Raw genomic sequence first — 22,158 nt, 5'->3', positions numbered from 1 at the left:
ATAAACATGATCTGCATCTTCTGGTTAGGTTACTTGAGTTTGCTTACATCTTTACCCTTTTCACTTCCTAGTTCTCTTAAAACATTTTTTTTTCAAATTGGCAACTTAACGTTGCAACGACAGAAAGAATACGTACAACAACATGTTGTGCCAGAGTGTACTATGCACATGTATATCATGACTTCAAAGGTCTCTGGCATCAAAGAGGAAAATAACTCATGGCAAATTGGAAAATTCCTCCTAAACATACAGAAAGTAGCTGTTGTGGATATTGCGTGCTTATGAAATGCCACGTCTAATCTCTAGACAATTAGCGGGGTTGGCTTTTTCCAACACGACACAGCGGAGAAAGCGCATTTTGCGATCGGCACCAGATCGGGTGCGGCCCGAGGGCGAGATGGCGGAGGCCCCGGCAGACGAAGTGCAGCACACACAAACAGCAAACAGCCAGATAGCAGCAGATTTGATTGACCCAGGTGGGTCCACACGTCAGGAAAACGGAGAAACTCCGATGTCATCTCCCCAAGAAGATTCGGAGGCACCGCCGCCTCTTCCCCCGAAAAAGTCCCGACGTCGACACGAGCAGATTACGGGGACACAGCCCGGTTCCTCCGGACAGACTCCGGTGAATATTTTGATAACTTTGTATTTGTCCTTGTTTTGCAGATGTATTTTAATGAACAATGTAACAAATTGTACTCATTCAGGGAATTGTGCTCTCCCTGCCTATGTACATTTGGGGAAGAATTAAGTAAAAAAATAAATAGTACTGAAGTTATGTGGCAATTAAAAAAAAAAGATATAAAAAACACCTCTCCCCTCAAAACAGGCTCGGAAGGCACGGTCTCGTCGCCCCGAAGAGGAGTTTGTCCAGTGGTCTCGTCCCTGCGGACAGACTCCTGGGGAACCGTCTCGTCACCCTGAACGGATCCCACGCGAACCATCCCGTCCCCCCGCACAGACCCCGGCGGCACGCGAACCATCCCGTCCCCCCGCACAGACCCCGGCGGCACGCGAACCATCCCGTCCCCCCGCACAGACCCCGGCGGCACGCGAACCATCCCGTCCCCCCGCACAGACCCCGGCGGCACGCGAACCATCCCGTCCCCCCGCACAGACCCCGGCGGCACGCGAACCATCCCGTCCCCCCGCACAGACCCCGGCGGCGCGGTTTCCTCTTCCCAAACAGCGAGATGCAAAAAGAGCGGGTGTGTACCGGTGTTCTATGAGATTCTGTCCGGGCGTGAGAATCGGTCCGGGTACCATATTTGGTGCGCTGACACAGGAAGTGGGCGTGGTCTTAGAACTACGAAGGCCCACACATACAATGTATTATCGTGCATGAAGCACTATTAATCACGGAGTTCTGTTTACATTGGAGTAAGGTTTAGCATAGTTAAAAGATATCAAATCAAAAACCACACAAGATGAGGTGTTCGTTTACCTATAAAAGCTACAGTAGTAGTACAAATAGTGTTTTTCTGTACTACATACCAAACTACAGTCCCAGAAGAAAAAAAAAAAGAGGCCTACCATTATGACAATTTAGAATTATTCACCTAGTTAACGAACCTAATTGTAATAACTAAACTACTGTATTTGGAAGAGTGTAAGGGAGGACCACTTTCCACGGGAGGACCAAATGTGATATAAGGCCGTGAGAATCTGTCCGCCCTACTGAAAATCGCGGTATCGTTAAAAAACACTTATCAAACATGTTTTGTCGCAACGTTAAGACTCAAGTGCATATGGCCGAGTTAATAAGACTGATTGGAATAACCTAAGTCACTCCATTTGGAAGAGTGTGAGGGGGACCATTTTTCACGGGCGAACAAAATGTGATAGAAGGTCGTGAGAATCTGTCCGCCCTACGAAAGTCGCGGTATCATTGCTCAAACCACTTCTCAAACATATTTTATCGCAACGTTACGACTCAAGTTCATATGTCCGAGTTAATAAGACTGAGTGTAAGACCCCAAGTCCATAATTTAGAAGAGTTTGAGGAAGGGACGACTTTCCACGGGCGGACCAAATGTCATAGCAGGTCGTGAGAATCTGTCCGCCCTACTGAAAATCGCCGTATCGTTCCTGAAACCACTTCTCAAACATGTTTTATCGCAATGTTAAGACTCAAATACATGTGTCCGACTTAATAAGACTGATTGGAATGACCTAACTCACTCCATTTGAAAGAGTGTGAGGGGGGACCATTTTCCACGGGCGGACCCAATGTCATAGAAGGTCGTGAGAATCTGTCCGCCCTGCTGAAAATTGCGGTATCGTTCCTCAAACCACTTCTCAAACATGTTTTATCGCAATATTAAGACTCAAGTACATATGTCCGACTTAATAAGACTGGTTGTAATGACCTGAGCCACTCCATATGGAAAGTGAGAGGGGGGGACCACTTTCCACGGGCGGACCAAATGTCATAGAAGGTCGAGAGAATCGGTCCGCCCTGCTGAAAATCGCGGTATCGTTCCTCAAACCACTTCTCAAACATGTTTTATCGCAATATTAAGACTCAAATACATGTGTCCGACTTTATAAGACTGGTTGTAATGACCTAACTCACACCATTTGGAAGAGAGTGAGGGGGGACCATTTTCCATGGGCCCAAATGTCATAGAAGGTCGTGAGAATCGGTCCGCCCTGCTGAAAATCGCGGTATAGTTCCTCAAACCACTTCTCAAACATGTTTTATCGCAATATTAAGACTCAAGTACATATGTCCGACTTTATAAAAATGATTGTAATGACATTAGCCACTCCATTTGGAAAGTGAGAGGGGGGACCAGTTTCCACGGGCGGACCAAATGTCATAGCAGGTCGTGAGAATCTGTCCGCCCTACTGAAAATGGCCGTATCGTTCCTCAAACCACTTCTCAAACATGTTTTATCGCAATGTTAAGACTCAAATACATGTGTCCGAGTTAATAAGACTGATTGGATTAACCCAACTCACTCCATTTGGAAAGTGAGAGGGGGGACGACTTTCCACGGGCGGACCAAATGTCATAGAAGGTCGTGAGAATCTGTCCGCTCTAATGAAAATCGCCGTATCGTTCCCCAAACCACTTCTCAAACATGTTTTATCGCAATGTTAAGACTCAAATACATGTGTCCGACTTAATAAGACTGATTGGAATGACCTAACTCACTCCATTTGGAAGAGTATGAGGGGGGGGGGGCATTTTCCACGGGCGGACCCAATGTCATAGAAGGTCGTGAGAATCTGTCCGCCCTGCTGAAAATTGCGGTATCGTTCCTCAAACCACTTCTCAAACATGTTTTATCGCAATATTAAGACTCAAGTACATATGTCCGACTTTATAAGACTGGTTGTAATGACCTGAGCCACTCCATATGGAAAGTGAGAGGGGGGGACGACTTTCCACGGGCGGACCAAATGTCATAGAAGGTCGTGAGAATCGGTCCGCCCTGCTGAAAATCGCGGTATCGTTCCTCAAACCACTTCTCAAACATGTTTTATCGCAATATTAAGACTCAAATACATGTGTCCGACTTTATAAGACTGGTTGTAATGACCTAACTCACACCATTTGGAAGAGAGTGAGGGGGGACCATTTTCCATGGGCCCAAATGTCATAGAAGGTCGTGAGAATCGGTCCGCCCTGCTGAAAATCGCGGTATAGTTCCTCAAACCACTTCTCAAACATGTTTTATCGCAATATTAAGACTCAAGTACATATGTCCGACTTTATAAAAATGATTGTAATGACATTAGCCACTCCATTTGGAAAGTGAGAGGGGGGACCAGTTTCCACGGGCGGACCAAATGTCATAGCAGGTCGTGAGAATCTGTCCGCCCTACTGAAAATGGCCGTATCGTTCCTCAAACCACTTCTCAAACATGTTTTATCGCAATGTTAAGACTCAAATACATGTGTCCGAGTTAATAAGACTGATTGGATTAACCCAACTCACTCCATTTGGAAAGTGAGAGGGGGGACGACTTTCCACGGGCGGACCAAATGTCATAGAAGGTCGTGAGAATCTGTCCGCTCTAATGAAAATCGCCGTATCGTTCCCCAAACCACTTCTCAAACATGTTTTATCGCAATGTTAAGACTCAAATACATGTGTCCGACTTAATAAGACTGATTGGAATGACCTAACTCACTCCATTTGGAAGAGTATGAGGGGGGGGCCATTTTCCACGGGCGGACCCAATGTCATAGAAGGTCGTGAGAATCTGTCCGCCCTGCTGAAAATTGCGGTATCGTTCCTCAAACCACTTCTCAAACATGTTTTATCGCAATATTAAGACTCAAGTACATATGTCCGACTTTATAAGACTGGTTGTAATGACCTGAGCCACTCCATATGGAAAGTGAGAGGGGGGGACGACTTTCCACGGGCGGACCAAATGTCATAGAAGGTCGTGAGAATCTGTCCGCCCTACTGAAAATCGCGGCATCGTTAAACAAAACACTTCTCAAACATGTTTTTTTCGCAATGTTAAGACTCAAGTACATATGTCCGAGTTAATAAGACTGATTGGCATAACCTAACTCACTCCATTTGGAAAGTGAGAGGGGGGACCACTTTCCACGGGGGGACCAAATGTCATAGAAGGTCGTGAGAATATGTCCGCCCTACTGAAAATCGCGCAATCGTTCCTCAAACCACTTCTCAAACATGTTTTATCGCAATATTAAGACTCAAGTACATATGTCCGACTTTATAAGACTGGTTGTAATGACCTGAGCCACTCCATATGGAAAGTGAGAGGGGGGGACCACTTTCCACGGGCGGACCAAATGTCATAGAAGGTCGTGAGAATCTGTCCGCCCTACTGAAAATCGCGGCATCGTTAAACAAAACACTTCTCAAACATGTTTTTTTCGCAATGTTAAGACTCAAGTACATATGTCCGAGTTAATAAGACTGATTGGCATAACCTAACTCACTCCATTTGGAAAGTGAGAGGGGGGACCACTTTCCACGGGCGGACCAAATGTCATAGAAGGTCGTGAGAATATGTCCGCCCTACTGAAAAACGCGCAATCGTTCCTCAAAACACTTCTCAAACATGTTTTTTCGCAATGTTAAGACTCAAGTACATATGTCCGAGTTAATAAGACTGATTGTAATGACCTTAGCCACTCCATTTGGAAAGTGAGAGGGGGGACTACTTTCCACGGGCGGACTAAATGTCATAGAAGGTCGTGAGAATCTGTCCGCCCTAATGAAAATTGCGGCATCGTTAAACAAAACACTTCTCAATCATGTTTTTTCGCAATGTTAAGACCCAAGTACATGTGTCCGAGTTAATAAGACTGATTGGAAAAACCCAACTCACTCAATTTGGAAGAGTGTGAGGGGGACGACTTTCCACGGGCGGACCAAATGTCATAGAAGGTCGTGAGAATCTGTCCGCCCTAATGAAAATCGCGGCATCGTTAAACAAAACACTTCTAAATCATGTTTTATCGCAATGTTAAGACCCAAGTACATGTGTCCGAGTTAATAAGACTGATTGGAAAAACCCAACTCACTCAATTTGGAAGAGTGTGAGGGGGACGACTTTCCACGGGCGGACCAAATGTCATAGAAGGTCGTGAGAATCTGTCCGCCCTACTGAAAATGGCCGTATCGTTAAACAAAACACTTCTCAAACATGTTTTTTTCGCAATGTTAAGACTCAAGTACATATGTCCGAGTTAATAAGACTGATTGGCATAACCTAACTCACTCCATTTGGAAAGTGAGAGGGGGGACCACTTTCCACGGGCGGACCAAATGTCATAGAAGGTCGTGAGAATCTGTTCGCCCTACTGAAAATCGCGCAATCGTTCCTCAAAACACTTCTCAAACATGTTTTTTTCGCAATGTTAAGACTCAAGTACATATGTCCGAGTTAATAAGACTGATTGTAATGACCTTATCCACTCCATTTGGAAAGTGAGAGGGGGGACCACTTTCCACGGGCGGACTAAATGTCATAGAAGGTCGTGAGAATCTGTCCGCCCTGCTGAAAATTGCGGTATCGTTCCTCAAACCACTTCTCAAACATGTTTTATCGCAATATTAAGACTCAAGTACATATGTCCGACTTTATAAGACTGCTTGTAATGACCTGAGCCACTCCATATGGAAAGTGAGAGGGGGGGACCACTTTCCACGGGCGGACCAAATGTCATAGAAGGTCGTGAGAATCTGTCCGCCCTACTGAAAATCGCGGCATCGTTAAACAAAACACTTCTCAAACATGTTTTTTTCGCAATGTTAAGACTCAAGTACATATGTCCGAGTTAATAAGACTGATTGGCATAACCTAACTCACTCCATTTGGAAAGTGAGAGGGGGGACCACTTTCCACGGGCGGACCAAATGTCATAGAAGGTCGTGTGAATCTGTCCGCCCTACTGAAAATCGCGCAATCGTTCCTCAAAACACTTCTCAAACATGTTTTATCGCAATGTTAAGACTCAAGTACATATGTCCGAGTTAATAAGACTGATTGTAATGACCTTAGCCACTCCATTTGGAAAGTGAGAGGGGGGACTACTTTCCACGGGCGGACTAAATGTCATAGAAGGTCGTGAGAATCTGTCCGCCCTAATGAAAATCGCGGCATCGTTAAACAAAACACTTCTCAATCATGTTTTATCGCAATGTTAAGACCCAAGTACATGTGTCCGAGTTAATAAGACTGATTGGAAAAACCCAACTCACTCAATTTGGAAGAGTGTGAGGGGGACGACTTTCCACGGGCGGACCAAATGTCATAGAAGGTCGTGAGAATCTGTCCGCCCTACTGAAAATCGCGGTATGGTTCCTCAAAACACTTCTCAGGCATGTTTTTTCGCAACGTTAAGTCTCAAGTACATATATCCGAGTTAATAAGTGTGGTTGTAATGACCTAAGCCACTCCATTTGGAAAGTAAGAGAGGGGACCACTTTCCACGGGCGGACCAAATGTCATAGAAGGTCGTGAGAAACTGTCCGCCCTACTGAAAATCGCGGTATCGTTAAACAAAACACTTCTCAAACATGTTTTTTTCGCAATGTTAAGAGTCAAGTACATATGTCCGAGTTAATAAGACTGATTGGCATAACCTAACTCACTCCATTTGGAAAGTGAGAGGGGGGACCACTTTCCACGGGCGGACCAAATGTCATAGAAGGTCGTGAGAATCTGTCCGCCCTACTGAAAATCGCGCAATCGTTCCTCAAAACACTTCTCAAACATGTTTTTTCGCAATGTTAAGACTCAAGTACATATGTCCGAGTTAATAAGACTGATTGTAATGACCTTAGCCACTCCATTTGGAAAGTGAGAGGGGGGACCACTTTCCACGGGCGGACTAAATGTCATAGAAGGTCGTGAGAATCTGTCCGCCCTAATGAAAATCGCGGCATCGTTAAACAAAACACTTCTCAATCATGTTTTATCGCAATGTTAAGACCCAAGTACATGTGTCCGAGTTAATAAGACTGATTGGAATAACCCAACTCACTCAATTTGGAAGAGTGTGAGGGGGGACCACTTTCCACGGGCGGACCAAATGTCATAGAAGGTCGTGAGAATCTGTCCGCCCTACTGAAAATCGCGGTATCGTTCCTCAAACCACTTCTCAGGCATGTTTTTTCGCAACGTTAAGACTCAAGTACATATATGTCCGAGTTAATAAGAGTGGTTGTAATGACCTAAGCCACTCCATTTGGAAAGTAAGAGGGGGGACCACTTGACTTAGGTCATTCCAATCAGTCTTATTAACTCGGACACATGTACTTGAGTCATAACATTGCGAAAAAAACATGTTTGAGAAGTGGTTTGAGGAACGATACCGCGATTTTCAGAAGGTCGGACAGATTCTCACGACCTTCTATGACATTTGGTCCGCCCGTGGAAAGTGGTCCCCCCCCCCACACACTCTTCCAAATTGAGTGAGTGAGTTAGGTCATTCCAATCAGTCTTATTAAGTCGGACACATGTATTTGAGTCTTAATATTGCGATAAAACATGTTTGAGAAGTGGTTTGAGGAACGATACCGCAATTTTTATTAGGGCGGACAGATTCTCACGACCTTCTATGACATTTGGTCCGCCCTTGGAAACTCGTCCCCCCTCTCACTTTCCAAATGGAGTGGCTAATGTCATTACAATCAGTCTTATTAAGTCGGACATATGTACTTGAGTCTTAATATTGCGATAAAACATGTTTGAAAAGTGGTTTGAGGAACGATACCGCGATTTTCAGCAGGGCGGACCGATTCTCACGACCTTCTATGACATTTGGGCCCAAGGAAAATGGTCCCCCTCACTCTCTTCCAAATGGAGTGAGTTAGGTCATTACAACCAGTCTTATAAAGTCGGACACATGTATTTGAGTCTTGATATTGCGATAAAACATGTTTGAGAAGTGGTTTGAGGAACGATACCGCAATTTTCATTAGAGCGGACAGATTCACACGACCTTCTATGACATATGGTCCGCCCGTGGAAAGTGGTCCCCCCCCCCCTCTCACTTTCCATATGGAGTGGCTCAGGTCATTACAACCAGTGTTATTAAGTCGGACATATGTACTTGAGTCTTAATAATGCGATAAAACATGTTTGAGAAGTGGTTTGAGGAACGATACCGCGATTTTCAATAGGACGGACAGATTCTCACGACCTTCTATGACATTTGGTCCGCCCGTGGAAAGTGGTCCCCCCCTCTCACTTTCCATATGGAGTGGCTCAGGTCATTACAACCAGTCTTATAAAGTCGGACATATGTACTTGAGTCTTAATATTGCGATAAAACATGTTTGAGAAGTGGTTTGAGGAACGATACCGCAATTTTCAGCAGGGCGGACAGATTCTGACGACCTTCTATGACATTGGGTCCGCCCGTGGAAAATGGTCCCCCCTCATACTCTTCCAAATGGAGTGAGTTAGGTCATTCCAATCAGTCTTATTAAGTCGGACACATGTATTTGAGTCTTAATATTGCAATATAACATGTTTGAGAAGTGGTTTCAGGAACGATGCCGCGATTTTCATTAGAGCGGACAGATTCTCACGACCTTCTATGACATTTGGTGCGCCCGTGGAAAGTCGTCCCCCCCTCTTACTTTCCAAATGGAGTGAGTTGGGTTAATCCAATCAGTCTTATTAACTCGGACACATGTATTGGAGTCTTAACATTGCGATAAATGATGTTTGAGAAGTAGATTGAGGAACGATACCGCGATTTTCAGCAGGGCGGACAGATTCTCACGACCTGCTATGACATTTGGTCCGCCCGTGGAAACTGGTCCCCCCTCTCACTTTCCAAATGGAGTGAGTTGGGTTATTCCAATCAGTCTTATTAACTCGGACATATGTACTTGGGTCTTAACATTGCGATAAAACATGTTTGAGTAGTGGTTTGAGGAACGATACCGCGATTTTCAGCAGGGCGGACCGATTCTCACGACCTTCTATGACATTTGGGCCCAAGGAAAATGGTCCCCCCTCACTCTCTTCCAAATGGAGTGAGTTAGGTCATTCCAATCAGTCTTATTAAGTCGGACACATGTATTTGAGTCTTAATATTGCGATAAAACATGTTTGAGAAGTGGTTTGAGGAACGATACCGCGATTTTCAGCAGGGCGTACCGATTCTCACGACCTTCTATGACATTTGGGCCCAAGGAAAATGGTCCCCCCTTACTCTCTTCCAAATGGAGTGAGTTAGGTCATTACAACCAGTCTTATAAAGTCGGACACATGTATTTGAGTTTTAATATTGCGATAAAACATGTTTGAGAAGTGGTTTGAGGAACGATACCGCGATTTTCAGCAGGGCGGACCGATTCTCACGACCTTCTATGACATTTGGGCCCATGGAAAATGGGCCCCCCTCACTCTCTTCCAAATGGAGTGAGTTAGGTCATTACAACCAGTCTTATAAAGTCGGACACATGTATTTGAGTCTTAATATTGCGATAAAACATGTTTGAGAAGTGGTTTGAGGAACGATACCGCGATTTTCAGTAGGACGGACAGATTCTCACGACCTTCTATGACATTTGGTCCGCCCGTGGAAAGTGGTCCCCCCCTCTCACTTTCCATATGGAGTGGCTCAGGTCATTACAACCAGTCTTATAAAGTCGGACATATGTACTTGAGTCTTAATATTGCGATAAAACATGTTTGAGAAGTGGTTTGAGGAACGATACCGCAATTTTCAGCAGGGCGGACAGATTCTGACGACCTTCTATGACATTGGGTCCGCCCGTGGAAAATGGTCCCCCCTCATACTCTTCCAAATTGAGTGAGTTAGGTCATTCCAATCAGTCTTATTAAGTCGGACACATGTATTTGAGTCTTAACATTGCGATAAAACATGTTTGAGAAGTGGTTTCAGGAACGATACGGCGATTTTCATTAGAGCGGACAGATTCTCACGACCTTCTATGACATTTGGTCCGCCCGTGGAAAGTCGTCCCCCCCTCTCACTTTCCAAATTGAGTGAGTTGGGTTAATCCAATCAGTCTTATTAACTCGGACATATGTATTTGAGTCTTAACATTGCGAAAAAAACATGTTTGAGAAGTGTTTTGTTTAACGATGCCGCGATTTTCAATAGGGCGGACAGATTCTCACGACCTTCTATGACATTGGGTCCGCCCGTGGAAAGTGGTCCCCCCCTCTCATTTTCCATATGGAGTGAGTTGGGTTATTCCAATCAGTCTTATTAACTCGGACACATGTACTTGAGTCGTAATATTGCGATAAAACATGTTTGAGAAGTGGTTTGAGGAACGATACGACGATTTTTATTAGGGCGGACAGATTCTCACGACCTTCTATCACATTTTGTCCGCACGTGGAAAATGATCCCCCCTCACACTCTCCCAAATGGAGTGAGTTGGGTTATTTCAATCAGTCATATTAACTCGGATATATGTACTTGAGTCTTAACATTGCGAAAAAACATGTTTGAGAGGTGTTTTGTTTAACGATGCCGCGATTTTCAGTAGGGCGGACAGATTCTCACGACCTTCTATGACATTTGGTCCGCCCGTGGAAAGTCGTCCTCCCCTCTCACTTTCCAAATGGAGTGAGTTGGGTTATTCCAATCAGTCTTATTAACTCGGACACATGTATTTGAGTCTTAACATTGCGATAAAACATGTTTGAGAAGTCGTTTGAGGAACGATACGGCGATTTTCATTAGGGCGGACCGATTCTCACGACCTTCTATCACATTTGGTCCGCCCGTGGAAAATGGTCCCCCCTCACACTCTTCCAAATCATGGACTTGGGGTATTCCAATCAATCTTTTTAACTCGGTCATGTGTACTTGAATGTTAGCGTTGAAAAAAAAACATGTTTGAGAAGTGGTTTGAGGAACGATACCGCGATTTTCACTAGGGCGGACAGATTCTCACGACCTTCTATGACATTTGGGCCCATGGAAAATGGTCCCCCCTCACACTCTTCCAAATGGAGTGAGTTAGGTCATTACAACCAGTCTTATAAAGTCGGACACATGTATTTGAGTCTTAATATTGCGATAAAACATGTTTGAGAAGTGGTTTGAGGAACGATACCGCAATTTTCAGCAGGGCGGACAGATTCTCACGACCTTCTATGACATTTGGTCCGCCCGTGGAAAGTGGTCCCCCCCTCTCACTTTCCATATGGAGTGGCTCAGGTCATTACAACCAGTCTTATAAAGTCGGACATATGTACTTGAGTCTTAATATTGCGATAAAACATGTTTGAGAAGTGGTTTGAGGAACGATTGCGCAATTTTCAGCAGGGCGGACAGATTCTCACGACCTTCTATGACATTTGGTCCGCCCGTGGAAAATGGTCCCCCCTCACACTCTTCCAAATGGAGTGAGTTGGGTCATTCCAATCAGTCTTATTAAGTCGGACACATGTTTTTGAGTCTTAACATTGCGATAAAACATGTTTGAGAAGTGTTTTGTTTAACGATGCCGCGATTTTCAGTAGGGCGGACAGATTCTCACGACCTTCTATGACATTGGAGTTCGCCCGTGGAAAGTGTTCCCCCCCTCTCATTTTCAATATGGAGTGAGTTGGGTTATTCCAATCAGTCTTATTAACTCGGACACATGTACTTGAGTCGTAATATTGCGATAAAACATGTTTGAGAAGTGGTTTGAGGAACGATACGACGATTTTTATTAGGGCGGACAGATTCTCACGACCTTCTATCACATTTTGTCCGCACGTGGAAAATGATCCCCCCTCACACTCTCCCAAATGGAGTGAGTTGGGTTATTTCAATCAGTCATATTAACTCGGATATATGTACTTGAGTCTTAACATTGCGAAAAAACATGTTTGAGAGGTGTTTTGTTTAACGATGCCGCGATTTTCAGTAGGGCGGACAGATTCTCACGACCTTCTATGACATTTGGTCCGCCCGTGGAAAGTCGTCCCCCCCTCTCACTTTCCAAATGGAGTGAGTTGGGTTATTCCAATCAGTCTTATTAACTCGGACACATGTATTTGAGTCTTAACATTGCGATAAAACATGTTTGAGAAGTCGTTTGAGGAACGATACGGCGATTTTCATTAGGGCGGACCGATTCTCACGACCTTCTATCACATTTGGTCCGCCCGTGGAAAATGGTCCCCCCTCACACTCTTCCAAATCATGGACTTGGGGTATTCCAATCAATCTTTTTAACTCGGTCATGTGTACTTGAATGTTAGCGTTGAAAAAAAAACATGTTTGAGAAGTGGTTTGAGGAACGATACCGCGATTTTCACTAGGGCGGACAGATTCTCACGACCTTCTATGACATTTGGGCCCATGGAAAATGGTCCCCCCTCACACTCTTCCAAATGGAGTGAGTTAGGTCATTACAACCAGTCTTATAAAGTCGGACACATGTATTTGAGTCTTAATATTGCGATGAAACATGTTTGAGAAGTGGTTTGAGGAACGATACCGCAATTTTCAGCAGGGCGGACAGATTCTCACGACTTTCTATGACATTTGGTCCGCCCGTGGAAAGTGGTCCCCCCCTCTCACTTTCCATTTGGAGTGGCTCAGGTCATTACAACCAGTCTTATAAAGTCGGACATATGTACTTGAGTCTTAATATTGCGATAAAACATGTTTGAGAAGTGGTTTGAGGAACGATTGCGCAATTTTCAGCAGGGCGGACAGATTCTCACGACCTTCTATGACATTTGGTCCGCCCGTGGAAAATGGTCCCCCCTCACACTCTTCCAAATGGAGTGAGTTGGGTCATTCCAATCAGTCTTATTAAGTCGGACACATGTTTTTGAGTCTTAACATTGCGATAAAACTTGTTTAAGAAGTGTTTATTGAACGATACCGCGATTTTCAGTAGGGCGGACAGATTCTCACGACCTTCTATGACATTTGGTCCGCCCGTGGAAAGTGGTCCCCCCCTCTCACCTTCCATATGGAGTGGCTCAGGGCATTACGACCAGTCTTATTAAGTCGGACATATGTACTTGAGTCTTAATATTGCGATAAAACATGTTTGAGAAGTGGTTCGAGGAAAGATACCGCGATTTCATTAGGATGGACAGATTCTCACGACCTTCTATGACATTTGGTCCGCCCGGCGTGGAAAATGCCCCCCCCCCTCACACTCTTCCAATTGCTACGACGCCATATATGAGGAAATGAACCTCTTGCTATTATAGGATATCTGATTTGATGTATCTACTTACGTTATATAATATAATTCGTTGTCAGTGCTTTGTTACTGTTACTGTAAGACAGTAAGGTAGGGCGATACATTAGTCTTCGTTGGCGTACTTTGTACTTGTGGGCCTTCGTAGTTTTTAGGCCACGCCCCGGACAGATTCTCACGCCGGACCATATTTCATAGAACACCGGCACAGGCTGCGGGAGGAAGACCTCGTCAACCTGCCGCTGAATCCGATGTACGGTGCGGATCTGCCGTCAGGTCAGTTCCAATTGTAACATTGTGAAGATAGATTAAACTTATACAGAGATCCAAACCATGGTAACACGTTTTTCTCACTGTTTTTCCCACAGTTCAGGCACAATAGACAAAATGCAAACTCATATATTGTAACTTTAGAACAAAATGAAAATAGACTATATAGCTAGATAAGAACACAAAGTATGTAAATATATATATTTGTTTTAACTTGTTGCCATGGGCCTTGTAGTTTATATTGTGGGCCGATAAAAAATGAGGAAAAAAACACAGCATGCACTAATGTCTATTATCGTGGAAAAATCAACAACATAGCATTAACTTTAAAGAATCGAAACACTCAACAGTTCCTCGTGTCTAGATCTACTCTTTACCCCAATATCAAATCAAATAAGAAACAAACTTGTAGATAAATGGTGTACTTAGGGGAGGCGATACTTTTGGAGCCTTTCGTTTTTTTTAATGATTCCAACGGCCGGATAGCGTCGAACGCACCCCGCGGTCTGAATTTGTAACGATCTCCGTCGCAGGATTCAAAATTCTCAATGACTCTTGAGTCTTGTGGCAAGCTTGATATTACCTAATCAGTTGTCATGACGACTGAGACACCTGTTTTGGGGAAACTAATTAATATTGTCCCGCAAAGACAAGTAGAAATTTCAAGACTAGCTTCTGAAGCTGCAAAATATTGAATAGGTATATTCCAGTCATGATGAATTCTGTAAATCTTGTGTTGACAGCAGAATCCATACAACTTTTCCTTCCACAGTTCCCTTTAGATTGCTGAAAAATAGAAGAAATTGGCCAAATAGGAAGAATAATCTGTTAAAAGAGTTAGCCAGCCCATGTGGTATCTATAGCGGCGCCCCACTGATAAATTTTTCACACTATTTTGCCATTTTCTACCATTTCTTAATGACCCAAGGACTTTGTAAGAAGTTTCAAGTGTCTTCTTGCTTGAAAAGTTGAGCCTCTGAGCTTAGTTCAAAGCACTTACACCCTGCAATCAGCTCAGCTCAGAGGCTCAACTTTTCAAGCGAGACATTTGAGATTTCTTAAGAAGACACAAGAAGCAAACCACTACGCCATGTTTCCCTCTATCTTCCATTTCTCTAATGATACATGTACAGTTACATCCTCGTTACTATCAATTAGTCACATCCTAATCACTAATGCAATAAGGGCTATTATAACATAAGTCTATGATATAGTGTTACAATCGTGTGCATGGGGCTAATCATTAGTTTCCATATTTTTTATATTTTATATATTTTATATCTTGTTACCATAGCAGTGCTACGTGACACCATGATCTCTCGCGTGGCCAGGCGTGGCTGGGCGTGTTAGACCAGTGCGCATGTGCACATTAAGTACCCGGACCTTAGGGATTTAGAGCGGCTGTGCGCATCTAAATATATCTTCAAATCTGTCTGTAGCATTGAGACTCTTAAAATCTTTTGTACTTGATTTGAGAAATGTAAATAACTTGCTACGTAAAACATCATATTCAGAGCATTCCATAGTTTCCATAGTTTCCAAGTAATCTAAAAATGTCGTACAATTGTTGTCGAGTTTAGTCTAGTAGACTTGTCGGTACTTTCTAATAAAGCATCTGATAAAGTATTGATCCGCTGTGAATGGGAAAATGTACGCTGTAGCTAGACCCGTGTGTAATACTTGTACAAGGCACATGGAGTATAACGTGAGTATATGTGCCGAACTTTGAATATGCATCAGAAATTCAGTCATAGCACTATGAAAACTGCTTTATATGACAACAGCCTAAAATTCACATTCGGTCCTACAACAAGACCCATGATCGCTGCTTAACATTAGAGGCAAAACAGGTCTGCAGAAAGTTGGCTAAATTGTCATGATATCTTATAAGACTTAGTTACAATTGTTGTGGAACTGTGGTTAACCCAAACGCTGTAGAAACATTCCCTTTCGACATATTTGAATCTAATTACCGCCGCGCGGGAGTCTATGCTATGTAGTGGCAGTTGTACTAGCGCTTATTTAAAAACATAACAGGGCATAAGGGTATATTAGGGTGCATGTAAAGTCCCCCAAGACTGATTATTTCTGAAATGAATATTTGCATAATGTTGTATGCCAATGGTAAAACGTTCTGTTGTTTAATAAGTATGTGATATATATTTATATATATATATATTCAGGAACGTTTGTGAGACCAGAAGTAAAACGTAAGCGTAGACGATGGGAATCTTACATCAACCTTCATGATGGTATTCATTTATTTATCAATTCAAACCTGCAAATTTACATGCGCAGGGCAATTCTTGCCCCTCCCTGAATTGTGTACAGTTTGGTACAGTGGGCAACAGAAACATTTAGCCAGCAAATTATTTACATTGTTCGAGCCAAACTGGACATTTTAGTTAATAAAAGACATAAGCAGTTGAATAGTTAAATAGTCTTGCGACGCAATGTAAGAAAAATGCAGGAAGTTTTGTGATATCTATTATTCTCCATCTTTATTATCTCACTTGCACTAGAAAGGCTGCTTTTTCCTGTAGAAATATGTGTTTGAGGCGTTATTCCTATAGTATACCTGCGTGAGGAATGTGTTGTGCATGTATAAGTAAGCAACGCGTTATTTCGATGAAAATGCTCTGCCTCCGTACCTATTTGTTAGGTAACTGTTTTTATTGATGGCAGACCTAACATCATCTTTGGTGACGAAAAATATCATGATTTACAACAGCAAAACTCGACAACTTGCGGATGGGTCTTTATGATATTTTGTATGTTGGTAGGTGTAGGCTCTTCCGGTTTTGATATCTCGGAACTTTTTTTTGAACTGCAGGGGACAATTTTGAAGGGGAATAATTAAATTAAGGCGTTGACGGGTTGTCATGACCTTTAGTTTGTATATACATGTAGATTCAATGATGGTTGACATAATTAGATGCTTCTAAAGATACGATGTGCATTATTGACTAGAAAATCTTGTAAATACGCTGCGTTACATAATAGGACTATCCAAACACTTGGCATGTGTAACGGAAAAAGAGAGGAATATCAACAAATAAAAATCATGAAAATTAAGACCTAATTTGCATAATTGATAACAAAATGCTATAATATCACACTTGTGGCGTTTAGAAATTAACTAAAGGTGAATACCATGAAATATGAATCAAACAAAATAGGGTATTTTTGCCATAGTTAATCAGAAAATGTTATAATAACCTCTGCTTAGATAATACTTTCATACTTTTTACAACTTGTGTTTCGGGGTAGAAAAGATCATTTTCTAACATAATTCAGTCAAATGAGGAACATCTTTGCCTAATTAATGAGAAACCTTTACATTATGTCAGTTGTGAGGATTGGCATCATTTGGTGAAGGTGTGAGGTCGCGCGCGGAATTTCGTTTGAATCAATCTGGAGTACATATGGCGAGCTCCTGCAGATAGATAGCTGAGGGCTGATTTCCGAGGAGGCCAATGACAGATAAACAGTCAGAATACAAACTCAATATTATGTTCATATTATTTTGTGTTACTTATTACTGCCATTATTATGATTTATTTCTGATTATTACTTTTTATTACTGTACCTCCACCAACACTCCTATGTCAAGTTTATGTATTCAATTGGTGTCCTGTAAGTCCGTATGGGCTGGGCGACTTTATCGAGTCGCAGGACACGAAAATGAAATATTCATTCATTCATTCATTCATTCAACTCATGGGGTTCTGAATATTACAAGGGATATAGATTATATGTACACCTACATATTGATTCTGATAGTCATAGTTTAGATAGTATATATACAGCAATCTATTGTACAAACTATACTTCATACCACGTTTTCCTAATACACTTATTCTAATCTACGTAATATACCATCTCCCCTTCTGCGTAGGATCGGCGGACGATAGTCCATCAGCAGATGGCCAAGGCCAAGGTCAAGATGCAGCTCAAGCTCGAGGTTCGGAAGATGGGCAACCGTCTGGTCCGACCACACACACGTACGAGGATGGAGACACGTTCGGGATGCGTCTCGGACCACCTCTGAACCAAGATGCTCGCAGCGCCCCGACTGTCCCCTCCACCCCGGTGCCAGGAAGAAGCACCGATGGGGCCCAACCTGTGGCGGCCGCCACACACGTGTATGAAGATGGAGAATCATTCGGGATGCGTCTCGGGCCAGCTCTGAACAGCGATGTCCTCAACGCACCCCTTGTCCCCTCCACCCCGAGGCCTGAAAGACCAACAGGTGGTGTCCAACAAGGGCCGGCTGGTCCAAATCCGTTACTGAATCCGCAGGCCGTCCTCAGCCAGCTTCGACCAAACCCGATGTACAACTCAAACCAGCCTCCAGGTTAGTGAAACAGAATATGTTCCTCTTTTTAACGGATTGAAACCTGTTGACACCGATAGGGTTCTATTGTTCACAATCAAGTAGTTTACAGACAAAGAAACTTTTCAAAGCAGAGCTTCTGTATGGCACTAAATAAACTGATGTGCAATTCAAACATTAGAAAAATCATAGCGCTGTATTTCTTCTCATGAAAGTTGATTTGTGTTGGTAAAGGATTTGAAGTAGATCCAACACGATTGATGTTTTTTTGTTGTCCGCCTCGCAGGGTCAGCCCAAGAAAGTCGTACCGTTTGGGGACAATTACGTCATCGCCTGTCACGACGCCAACTGATATGCGCTGCCATATCGTCCGTTACCTTGGTAACACTGCTGATCGTGGTACCTGTACTTCTGACGCACCTCCACTCCCGACCTGGGGACCAGGACTCTGTAAGTTTGCTGATTGATGCTGATTACGCTTAAAAGACTGGGAAACAAATTTAAACAACTGATAAAAAGTAAACCAAAACAAACATATATGATATAAACTATATAGAAACCACTTCTCATTGTAGATCTGCTTATGATAAATGATTAAAGTGCGTCAGCCTTAAATATGACACAGCCAACATTGTTCATTTACCCCTTGACAGCCGGCTACAACCACAGCAGGACCCAACACCACTGGCCGTGCTGCCTGGCAAAGTTCTGCTGTGCTGATGAGGACTGACGAAGTGACATCTGCTGACGTCACCAAGGTCAGTACTCTCAGCGTTCCTTGTGTTTGGGATGGATGGATTCAGCTTCACTGCAACCTTGGAGAATACAGAGCAACACATGACTATTGTCGACTTCTTAGCTGCATCAACGATGTGCCAGTAAACAACAATGATAACTTTATGTATATGACAGATAAACCTTACAATTGCTACATTATAAATTTGTCCTTTGTGTCATTGGGAAACTTTTTGTCACCATATTTCCAGATATACTTTTTTTTTTACAAAATAGAAATCAGGCGTGATAGGAACAAGTTAGAAATTTTGTTTATTGCACCAAAGATGGTATGTTCATAATATGACCATTCTAACCGTTTAGGTCAGTCCGGTCCATAGCCGTTGTCCTTCACACGGCATCACGGCGGCAGGACCTACACCAATCAACACGTCGGTCTCCACGAACACTCAAGGTTTGTGGGAACAGTACTTTTTCATTTTCGCTTTTTTTTAGTCTTTGGTAATTTATTTAAAATTTGTTTTCAAAGTAGAAAAAAACAGGATTTTTTTTTCTTATATCTAATGTGTTCAAAAGTACTTTCTGTCTTCTGTTGCTCCTATAACAACCACACATCAAAAGTTAGTGTTTTAGTACACCTATCATACTAAAGTAGCATATGCGGGGGAGGGGGTTGTACTGTGCTAATACAAGATAGTTCGGCAGTATGAAAACAATTGGCTGCTTCTATTATTGGTGTAGTCATAATTAACCTTTTCTGTTAAATACATTATATGGCATCGAAACGCAGATTGATAAAAAGAAACGTAAACGTGGACTGTGGGAAGGGCAATGGGATCGGTATCTTCCCCGGGTTTATTGTTTTAACAACCCAGATGAATTAGCTGCCTCAGATATGTTAACATTTTTGTTTGTTTCAGCAGAAACGTCTGACCAAGGCAGCAGGGAACACGTCATCACCTTTGGTGATGAGTCGGGGGCTGGAAAACTGCGCAGTGCACGTGGTGTTGCAGTTTCCCCCGACAGCATGATATGGGTGGCTGATCGGTCCACAGCGCACCTCCATGTGTACAGCATGGAGGGAGTCTACCTGCACCAGTTCCCACAAGATGCACCAGGGCTAGGGCACCCATCAAAGAGGCCATCTGATGTGTCCATCGACAAGGATGGCCATCTGTGGGTCTTGATGATTGGGTATCCTGCCAGCCCTGACTCCGTGGTACAGGTCAGGCGGGATGGTCATCTCAAAGCCAACTTTGACCTGCCTGGCGTACCACGGAGGGCGCTCCGCGGAATGGCCGTGGACCTGTGCAATAACCACGTTTTCGTCACACGGTCTGACGGTTACCGTGGTGGGATGCAAGCCTTCAACCCTGACGGGAAACTCCAGTTGGGTGTTGGTCCGCAGCAGCAGATGAGGTCGCCGATGAACGTCGCCGTCAACGGGGAAGGGAACATCTTCGTCTCGGACTCCTTCACCCACTCCATATACAAGTATGACGAGACCGGATAGTACGTGTCGAAGTTCGGAGGTAGGCACCTGAGTTATCCCGAGGGCATCTGCGTGGACAACTCCGGTCACATCATCGTGGCGAACTCATACAACCAGCGCGTAGTGATGTTCACCAGCGGGGGCAGGTTTATCCGCCACATCGCTGTCGCTGAAAACCCGAAAGGGGTTGCAGTGGGGCCGGGGGGACAGTTGGTTGTGACCAGCAGTCGCACAATCACTGTCTTCCCCCGCTACTGACAATGTTGAAGGAATCTGATCTTTGTGTGATGGGGATGGTTAACTGTAGCACTTTGCCGACCTTAATGTGTGTACATAAGTATTAAACTGCAGTGTAGAGCTTTTCTACTTCTGACTATAATGGATAGAAAAATCCCCACAAGGAACATGAACAAATGTAACGTTACTTTAAATAGAAGCAAGTTTTCACTGTTGCAGTAGATTTGTGTGGGGAGAATTTTTTTACGTAAACCCAAGCTCGTGAAAATCAGACAATGTTAATATGTCACTATCATGTCACAATCTAGAAGACAATAGTGACATGGTAGTGCAGAACATCATGGTCTGTTTTCGTAAAAGTAAGTTACAGATGCGCACTATAATTGAACTGTTGCCGGAGAATTCATCAGGCTCTAAAATATATCAAATATCTTGTAGGTACAATAAGTTGTTGTGAAAATCAGACAATGTTTATACAAGCTTATGCAGATGTTGAAGGCCATACCTTTTACGTGATGTGATCAAATAAGTTTGTGTAATATTTCTGTCAATGCTAAATCTAGAAGTGCCATGTTAGTTCAGATCACCGTGTCCTGTTTTCGTAAAAGTAAATTATGAATTGCACTATAATTGTCTTCTTGGCAGTGTATCTGAATAGTTTTTTCTTTGTGTACAGATCATAATTACAAGAGGACCTAATTATCTCCATGAAAAAAGGCTTTTTCATGAGATACTGTTTTGCTTGCGTTTGGTGTCTGTGTGTATGTTTGTGTCACCGGACGCTTAAAGTCGCCATAACTGTAGAACCTGTACATGGATTGAAATGATTTTTGGTATGTGGGTGGGTGTCAGGTGGAGGAAGGTCAAGGTCGATTTTGGGCTTCCTGGCATGTGTGACTGGAACTGCAATGGCGTATTTGTTAAAATCTTAAATGTAGAAGAACTGAAGAGTGGATGGACAGATCGTCATGTTCTTTGGTACACAGGTAGGTTAGACCAAGTGGTACACACTTAAGTGCAAACTATGCAAATGAGACCGAATTCGCATAAGTTAGGAGGTAAATCGTTTGCATGTGTGTCGTCGGATGCTTAAAGTCAGCATAACTGTAGAACGTGTAGATGGATTGTAATGATATTTGGTATGTGGGTATGCGCTGGGAGGAGAATGGTCAAGGTCGATTTTGGGCCCCCTGGTTTGTGTCCCTGGAACTGCAATGGCCTATTTGTAAAAATGTTCTAAAGGGGTTTAACTGAAGAGAGGAACAACAGATTTTCATGTTATTTGGCACGCTGGTAGGTTGGACGGAGATGTACACACTGAAGTGCAAATCATGCGAAGTTATTATGTTTGTGTGTGTGTGCGCGTGTGTGTATGTTTGTGTCACCGTGTTTGTATGTATGTGTCACCGGACGCTTAAAATCAGCATAACTGAAG

The 22,158-nt window shown here is 43.3% G+C and overlaps 1 protein-coding gene across 1 annotated transcript; it reads left to right on the top strand.

Annotated features, from left to right (window-relative positions):
• Window positions 1–397: 397 nt before the first annotated feature.
• Window positions 398–21,001, top strand: LOC136438338 (mucin-2-like). Its single transcript, XM_066433102.1, has 7 exons — window positions 398–476; window positions 962–1,243; window positions 17,822–18,280; window positions 18,546–18,709; window positions 18,913–19,017; window positions 19,358–19,448; window positions 19,918–21,001. The coding sequence occupies exons 1-7, from the start codon at window positions 398–400 to the stop codon at window positions 20,505–20,507; spliced, it is 1,770 nt and encodes a 589-aa protein (XP_066289199.1). The 3' UTR covers window positions 20,508–21,001.
• Window positions 21,002–22,158: the final 1,157 nt, after the last annotated feature.

Source organism: Branchiostoma lanceolatum, chromosome 7 (genome assembly GCF_035083965.1).
Source record: "Branchiostoma lanceolatum isolate klBraLanc5 chromosome 7, klBraLanc5.hap2, whole genome shotgun sequence".
Taxonomy (NCBI): Eukaryota; Metazoa; Chordata; class Leptocardii; order Amphioxiformes; family Branchiostomatidae; genus Branchiostoma; species Branchiostoma lanceolatum.
The sequence above is the reverse complement of the archived record's forward strand: the minus strand, read 5'-3'. Positions and strand labels throughout refer to the sequence as shown.

Bases quoted from the DNA above. Each gene is read 5' to 3' on its own strand.
- LOC136438338 (XM_066433102.1), top strand. From the start codon at position 398: ATGGCGGAGGCCCCGGCAGACGAAGTGCAGCACACACAAACAGCAAAC. The intron at 1,244-17,821 runs GTGAGAATCGGT...CCTTCTGCGTAG, and splicing joins CTATGAGATTCTGTCCGGGC to GATCGGCGGACGATAGTCCA. The intron at 18,281-18,545 runs GTTAGTGAAACA...TCCGCCTCGCAG, and splicing joins CAACTCAAACCAGCCTCCAG to GGTCAGCCCAAGAAAGTCGT.